Below are 8,809 nucleotides of genomic sequence, written 5' to 3' on the forward strand. Positions count from 1 at the left end.
CACAGAATGTGCATGCGTAATTGTGTCAAAACAAATTTGTTCTGTTAAAAGATATTTGCATTAACTCGTTATTATCGCTTTCATTTTAACAGCTCTACTTTGAACTGAACAAAATAATTGGATTCACCAAACTGATTTCTGATTTCCACCTCTACTATTTCATTAAACACAAGGTAAAGTTAAGGCTCATTATTTTTTCAGGTATTTGGTCATAAACCAAAGTATTAGAGATATTAATATGATGAAAGTGAAGGGACCACCAAAGTTTTTACAATTCATCCTGAGATATGCAGGAATGTCCGCACCAAATTTCATAGTCAACCATCCATTAGGGCTGGGCAATGTGGAGAAAATCAAATATCACGATGTTTTTGACCAAATACCTCAATATCAATACCGCAACAAAATTGTAGTGTTAACTATTGGTGCTTTCACAAAATATTTATACAATGAGATCTTTGATAAATAATCATCAGTAATGTGGATATAATGACTAAGTGGGTAAAGGCAAATAATAGAACAGTTACAACAGTCTGGTAAGTTAAGAAAATGACATCACTTTACTATAATGCAGCCTTTAAAACACCACTTATGCCATATTACGATATCCAAAATCTAAGACGATATCTAGTCTCATATCATGATATCGATATAATATTGATATATTGCCCAGCTCTACCATCCATGCATTGTTGAGAAATGTTCTTAAAAAAGCGAATGTACCTACCTGCTGGTGGCACTAAAGGAAAAGTCAGGTGATTACCAAAGTCAGTAAGATACATCCTTTGGGCAAGATTAATGTCTATACAACCCATGCATAGTTGTTAACATCTTTCAGTCTGGACCGACCAACACACTGAGAGACCGGCATTGTCAACCATAGAGCCACACCGCCAGCATGAAGTTTGCTAAAATTCGAGGTGAAACAGTAAAGTCTGTATGCAGTAAAACAGATGTGCGCTGTAAAAACAATGGGAAATGCCTTTTCAGAAAGGAAGCAATCTACTTGTCAAATTTCGCACTATTTAACTGTAAAAGAAAAAAGGGGCCCCCAGTTTTTGCCTTTCCACAGTCCAAAGTGTGTGAACATCAACACATTTGTAAAACTTATGGGATGATGCATGCCTGCTGCCTCACGGAAGGGGCCAAGAGCAGCAACCGTATGCCTGAAGATCCCTATCAACAAGCATTCCCTTAAATCAAAATTTTTTATAATTCACTCACTTCCAGACAAAGAGGAGCAGCAACGGGTTGACACATGAGTGCAGGCTGCACAGAAAAAAAACACATCGTCTGTGGCCACCCTGCCATCTCCCATTTAATGTCAATGCATCCCTGCACACACTAAAAAAGATCCCATTACTGCTCAATATTTCATACCGTGAGTTGCAAAATTTGTAATATTCCCTCCTTGTCTTACCAAACTTGACGTTTTCCCATCTGTGGCACGCTCATTAAGCAATAACAGCAAATGCCGCCCCCCCAATGACACTCATCATAGTTTTTAAGTTTTGCAACGCGGCCTCCTAAAAAGCTGTTCAAACATGTATGTGGTCCCTGGACCCATTTTCGGGTGTCCATAATGTGGCTTATCGCTTTTCGTGGAAAACTCAACAAGTTGACTCCCTTTATGAATTTACGTCCCCAGGCCATCGGTAGCCCTTTCTGCTGCTTCCTGACAGCAGCTCCTCTCTCCGTCTCCCTCCCTGCAGAGGAACAGGCTCGAGGCTATGCTGAAAATAAGATAAGATATTCAAACATGTCCGTGCATTCACCTACAAGTTCTGGAGTTTTTCGAGGTCAGCCAAGTCCCCTTTTCTCGGCTGGTGAATTAGACATCTCCAATTGTGGGGGGGTGTGCACGCAGGGGTGGCACCTTCTATAGGCGGTTCATCTGTTAGTGATCGTCACAGTCAGAACATGCTAGATCATTGATGGGTTTAGTGGAGGGGAGTGTATGGAGAGCAAGGAAATGAAAAGGCAAAAGCCACCCGGGCGCAGTACAAAGTGAAGAATAAAGAAGCAGACGAGAAGCGTGCTGTGAAGAAAGGTATGCAATTTTGAGTTAGCTTTGCATTTTGTCATGCTAGCATCATGTAATTGTAATTGTAGCAGTTGCTTACAACATGAATGTTATTGCCATTCAGTCAAAACTGTCATTCGGAGCAAAACACATAAAGGGCAAATTCAACTGGAATTTGCATAATTTTCATTGTGCCATGAAATTTAAATTTGAGTAAACAACGTTAGACTAGTTTTGGTGTAGTGTAGCGAGCTATAGCCATTGAGTGTGGTATGAGGTTAGCATTAGCTCAGCTGAGCACTACGCTACCGTTACCTCACACCAAACCTGTTAAAAGGTGCGTGTGTGTGCATTTATTCTGGGGTTGGAATAAAATAAAAAAAGTGTCAGGAAACGCTGTCCAATTTAGGATTGGAAAATAGACAAACCGTGGAAATCACTAACGGTTGCTAAGCAATCGCAGATATGGTCCTACAATCTAAATCTAAAAATAATTGGTCTTATTGAACAAAAATGGTAAATGTTGGTGTAATTGTTTACAAAAATGTGTAAATGTTTCCACCCCTAGTCAAAATGAATGAAATATTGATAATACACATTTATGTTAACATTGTTATATCATATTTATATTTACCTGTACCGGCTTCAGTGCAATGTGTCAATATATGTTAAAGATTTTTAGCTACTGTATAGGCCTAATTTTCTCAGGGATGTTCTCTTTTAAACACTATAATGTCACGCTTAAATTAGCGCCAGGGGAAGCTTGCCTCAGGCACCAAATGTGCAAGGTCCGGCCCTGTGTGCCTGTTGTATCACTAGCCTGATGTATGTGTGATTATGTGTTTTGAGCTCTTCGGGCGACAAGGTGGGATGCCTGGGCGCGTCACACCATCTTTTCTCCATGGATGCCCCCGAGCTAGGGTTCCGTCAACAGTCAACAATCCATTGATTCAGCCGCAGAACTACAGCGAGTCATAAACAAACAGGCAGAAAGAAACACAGAAGACCACGCTGAGACACCGAGCGGGGACGGCTTTAAGCAGCAGCAGAGAGCTTTTGTCACTGACAGCAGTGGAATATGTGCTTGGGCGTTTGTGTGTGTGCGCGTGCGTGTGACCTTTGTGCATCCATAAAATCTGGGTGATGTTCATGTATGTGCAAGTAGATCAGGGGTTTGCATTTGTTGTCAGTATGACCCTGAATAACTGGTTTGATGCAGTTGTGCTCATGCGTGTGCATCGGTGTGACCTGTGTGCCTGCTTTGATGTTGTGTTCAACTTCATTAATATCTCTAATGTATGTGTTTAAGTGCTTGTATCTGTCTGCGCAGTCAGGTGTGTGTATATAGACATATTGGATTACGTTGAAGGCTGGAATGAATCAGCAATTACCGCATTTGATGCTGATGGTTGCTATAAGAAAGGAGTGGTACATGATCTCTCCTCCTTTCTTTTTCTCTAGCACTTCCTCCACCTCCTTTTCCCATTTTCCCTTACTGCTTGTAACTTTCTTTTCCCTCATCTCTTTCACTTTCTGTCTGTTCGCAGTTCAAACCAGGAACCCAGCCGTGGCTACATTCCTTAGCCATCCCAAGCTAAGATTAGCATACTGATTAGCTAGCCCTGTGGCTCTGTCTTCGCCTTCCCCTGAGCTCACATGCCCGACGACAGCCTCATGAATACATAATAGCACCGTTGGCAAACAAATGCATAGCTGATAGCTTCCAGAGGAGGGAGCTAGTGCACACAATACAATGCTTTTATTTCTTCTTTTGTAATGTAATCAGAGGGTACTGAGGCATTCTCGTGTGATTACAGTTTCCAGCACGGTATGAGCGGTTAAATTGTTCCGATCCAATCCAACAGAGTTGAGCCAAAGTGCTGCACAGTCGAAAAGCAAAAAAGGATTACAGTACACAATATTATATACAAAAATATTAAATAAATACATTAAATAAACAAAAACACAGGGGCTGATATACGCAGAGATAAACAATGAAACCAGGGATAAGAAAAACTCTCACACTGGGTTAAAAGCCAATGAGAATAAATTAAATAAAAATTGTTGAGCTGTTGCCAATTATCTTTCTCTCCCTGCACTGTTTGTCTCCTTCTTCCTGAATCTTTTCACTTTTGTTTCCCACTTTATTTCCTCTTGCTCCCTCTCCACCGTGCTCGCTTCTTCACCCTCAGCAGGGCTTGGCTTTCATTTACTCATCTCCTTTCTCTACCTCTTTCTCTCTCTCTTCTATCCTACAAATCTCCTTTTCATTAGTCCCTACCTCTCCCGGACCTCTTTTCCTCCCTTACTTCTCCCCACACCTCTCCCTTTTCGTATCAAGGCATTAGCGAGCATTTCAAGCCATCCCCTGCTCTCACTTCTTTCAATGCCACTATTCCTATCCCTCTCTCCATCCCTCCCTCCCTCCATCACATCTCTCTCTCTCGCCTCTTAAATCTCTCCCTGTGAGAAGGGCCTGAGTGAGGACGGCAGATTGTGTGAAGTTGGATGTTGATTCTAGGTGACAGGCACCATATGAGTCATAGCCATAATCACAGAGCTCCCCTCAATCTCTCTCCCCCCCCCCCCGCTGCACAACATACACAACAGTACCGCAAAGCAAAACTGCCCTTGGTACAAACAATAGCTATACAGTACACACCATGCATGTAAATGTTTACAATTTGTACAGTATTTCATTCTGTCACTCAGACTCAACACCTCAGGGACAGGAGTCATCCAGACGAGTCACAAGTGCATATTACAATGCACTAAAACAAAATGTATGTTACTAGTTCGGCTGTGCATAAAAGCACCCAAATGTATGGTTGTATGTACAGATTGAGACGCTGTGCATATTCTGGACCATTTCCCTAGCTATATATATGCTTTATAGCCATATTTATAGCCAACTCAATGATCAGTCTAGCATAAACAGGTTTCCTCCACGTATAAATATTATTAGAATTGAATAAAACATGTATTGATGGCCAAGGAAGATTATAATTTCCATGAAAAATTTTTTTTTTTTTACTAAAAACTGTAATATGTATGTATATAATATATGCAAATGCAATACTATTGTGTGAAGAAATACAGGCAAATATTTATCAATAAGTCTTTTGCCAGGAAATTAATCAGCAACTATTTTTCACATTTTTCAAACAGAAATGACACATTGACAACAGTTCCAGCTTCTGAAATGGGAGAATTGGCTGCTTTTCCTTGTCCAACATTATAGTATTGAACATCTTTGAGTTTTAGACAAAACCAAGACATTTGATGACATCACGTTGAGCTCTATATAATTTCTTCTTTTATAGACAATATAATTACTTGCAGATTAATCAATAATGAAAATAAGCCTTAGTTGCAGCCTTTATATATATAGATACAAATATCTGGCATAATTTCTTGGATTTGAGAATGCTAATGTCATGAAACAAACATAAGCAAGTCTAAAGGAGAAGGTAAGAGAAGAGGTCAGCAGTGGAATGGGAGAGAGGACAAGAGATGACGACAGAGGGGCGGCAAAAAAAAACTGCTGAGAGAAGAGAACTCAGTATGACGTGCAGCGGTCAGCTCAGCTCAGACCTGCACCAGAAAAGAGACCCAAAAATGATAAGATTTGAAATAAATGGGAAAAAGAGGAAGATAATGCAAGAACAAGTGCAACAGAGAGAAAGAGGAGAATAGAATATAAAGGGAATTTGAGTATTAAATGGAGATAAAGATGACAAAAACATTTTAAAAAACATGTGGGAAACTGGACCGGACAGCCTCCCAGGACATCAAAGGACACAAATAGAGAGTAGAGGAGAGGGTGAGATAAATATATAAAAAAGGACAAAACAGAAAGAAAGCCCTGATGAGGAAGGTCAAAGTAAATGGAAAAACTAAAGAGAAAGCATTGTCTAATCGTCTTAGTTGCAAGTGCAGATTGGAAATGTATCTGCCAAAAAGACCACAAGCGGAGAAAAAAGAAAAATCTAAAAAGGGAAGAAATATAAGAAAGAGAAGCCAAGAGGAAAAAGCAAGACGTCTCTCTGGCTTTAGTTTAGCGTTGCACAAATAGCATTTCAAACTAAGGGACCAAACAATTCTGATCAGTATGGGGTGAAGAGATTATAAAAGAGAAATCAAAGAATCACTATTGCCCAGATTGCTAAATTTCAGAAGGGGGGAGGTGTTGTGGGCAGGAGGTTCAGGTCCTTGGGGTTGGGCTCAAAGATTGCTGACTGAAACAAACATCCAAGCGCAATTGATTGGACACAAGCAGTAGATCAATCGACATGGCCGAAGGCACCATAAAAGAAAAAAAAGACCCCCTATCCTGAAGCCTTTGCTCCTATAAACCAACCCTCCCTCCCCCTCACTGATTAACCGGGGGCCTGTATGATTACAAAGCAAACTCAATCTTCTGTCCATTGGAGAAAAAATAAGGAAAGGGAGCAGGGGCCACTGCGGAGGCTTTAAGGAAAACTTAAGAACTAACCATCTGTCAATCTCTCTAAAAAGACAATTATATAAATCATTAGCTCGGCGGCTAATGACATAGCTTCTTTTTTTTCTTTTAAATGGGCTTATTATGGCTATTGCACATAGCCTCCATTTTTTTTCTCCACACATGGCAGACTGGAGCACAGGGTGCCAGCTGGATAGCTCCTCAAAAGTGAGTCAGAGAAAGGAAGCGAGAAGGAGAGAAGGTGTGAGGGTGCCAGGGAACAAGAAATGAAAAGGCATCCTCGGCTGGAGAAGTAGCCCTTTAGCGAGAGAGAGTGGGATTGTGTGACCATGCATGTGTGTGTGTGTGTGTGTGTGTGTGTGTGTGTGTGTGTGTGTGTGTGTGTGTGTGTGTGTGTGTGTGTGTGTGTGTGTGTGTGTGTGTGTGTGTGTGCTTGCATAAATTTGCCTAATAAGGTTATGCCCAGACAATAGTTGATTACCGCCTGGAGTAAGACTTACTGTTTGTCCAACTAAAAGAGGTTTTTTCATGGATAAGAAAATCTGTTTCTTTTATACTGTATGTCTCATGTGTATTTGTTATCTCCTGCAACCAGTGTTTAGTCCAGAGACAATATGACAGATGCATGACTGTCTGACCTCAGTAAGTGAGCCTGACAGTAACACAGCCCTCAGGACAGAGATGTGTGTGTGTGTGTAGTGTGTTTGTGTGTGTGTGTGAGTGAGAGAGAGAGAGCGAGAGAGAGCGAGAGAGTGTGTGTGTGTGTGTGTGTGTGTGTGTGTGTGTGTGTGTGTGTGTGTGTGTGTGTGTGTGTGTGTGTGTGTGTGTGTGTGTGTGTGTGTGTGTGTGTGTGTGTGTGTGTATTGAAGGGAACCACAAGAGACTTAATTAGGCCTCTGGGACACTGGAGTTCAACCTCCTGTCCAAAGAAAGTGTTTTCGCCAGACAATAAGACACATTTCTCTCTAATTTACGCCCTTGCTCTCTCATGCCTGTCTGTTTGCATGAGTGAGAGCAGAATGTAAAATGATTGAGGGAGTGCGTGTGTATGTGTGCGCGGAGCTGCGAGTGCGTGTTTTCCGATACCTAAGAAAAATGACACTAGTGAGATCAATACACCAAGAGCGAATGCCAAGACGAGTCTCATAATTGTGTTGTCAAAGCGCGCACCCAAACACACACACACACACACACACACACACACACACACACACACACACACACACACGGTCACCCACTGCGCACCAGCGTTTGTGGTCAAATGCCGGTAAGTGTGATCAATAATTGAGCGCCGGGACTTACCGCAGTAGAGAACCAGCAGCGCTGTCAGAAGCACCACAGCCCAGAAAGTTGACGACATTCTCGGCCAGCGACTGGCATCTTTGCGTCTTGCCAACCTTGACACTGAAGCCATTGAACAAACTGAGCACTTCCTCTTTGACGAGACGAATAACAAGCAAAAGATGGTAATCTCACAACCCAGCTCGGCCTCTCACAATGCTCATATCTCCGCGTGTAATTCCACACAAAAAAGACATGTCAGGATGGAGCAACTGATAGAAAAGCAATGCTTTGCTCCTCGGATTGAAGGTGCGCAAAAGAAAAGGTCACATATTCCATAGGAATCTCAGTTAGGAAATGAACGCAGTGTTTTTTTTTTTCTATTCGTCCAGAAACACAAGTTGGTAAACGTCCCTTTAGTTGTTCCAAAGTGTGTTCAAATTTCCCGTCCTATATTTTTTAGTAAAAGGACGCGCTGTGCGCTGGTGCCGTTGAGTTAATGCTCAAAGTGTTCAATCATCTATACCGCAGCGTCGTAAAGCCTCCTTTCACCTGTGGTAGGTTTTCTCGATTCTCTCCAGCCTCACGAGCCCCGACGGCAAAGCCCAAAGACCGGGTTGAAAAATAGACGCGGTCCAATAAAATCCGCCGAGTAAACGCCTGGGTGGATGAAGGAGAGTTGGTCGAAAAAAAGAGGGGGGGAGAAGGGGGGAGTCCTTTAAGCTCTCGGTTTGGGAACGAAGTAGATGAGGATCACAGCATGCTTGCAGGAGGGAATGGAGAACGGATGGGTAGAGACAGAGAGACTGTCAGAGAAAGGAACGGAGAAAAGTGCGCACTGTGCGACTCCAAGTGATTTTTTTTTTTCCAAAGTAAAACATTCAGATAATCGATATTACGTCAGCAATACGCCACTTGAGGTCGAGGTTTACACTGATATCGAAACAGCTCGATGCTGTACACGAAATTAATCGTCTTACATCACAAATTCAGTGTGAATTAAGGCTTAATATGATTTTATTGATTTTTTTTATATTGTA

General features: G+C 41.8%; 1 protein-coding gene across 1 annotated transcript in view; it reads right to left on the bottom strand.

Annotated features, from left to right (window-relative positions):
- The window catches only part of tafa5a (TAFA chemokine like family member 5a), a 147,426-nt gene extending 138,854 nt beyond the window's left edge, over positions 1-8,572 (bottom strand). Inside the window, exon 1 of the mRNA XM_039792281.1 lies at positions 7,791-8,572. Within this exon, the coding sequence (XP_039648215.1) occupies positions 7,791-7,902 (112 nt within the window). The 5' untranslated portion in view covers positions 7,903-8,572. The remainder of the gene's footprint in view (positions 1-7,790) is intronic.
- Positions 8,573-8,809: the final 237 nt, after the last annotated feature.

This window comes from Perca fluviatilis, chromosome 23, assembly GCF_010015445.1.
Source record: "Perca fluviatilis chromosome 23, GENO_Pfluv_1.0, whole genome shotgun sequence".
NCBI lineage: Eukaryota > Metazoa > Chordata > Actinopteri > Perciformes > Percidae > Perca > Perca fluviatilis.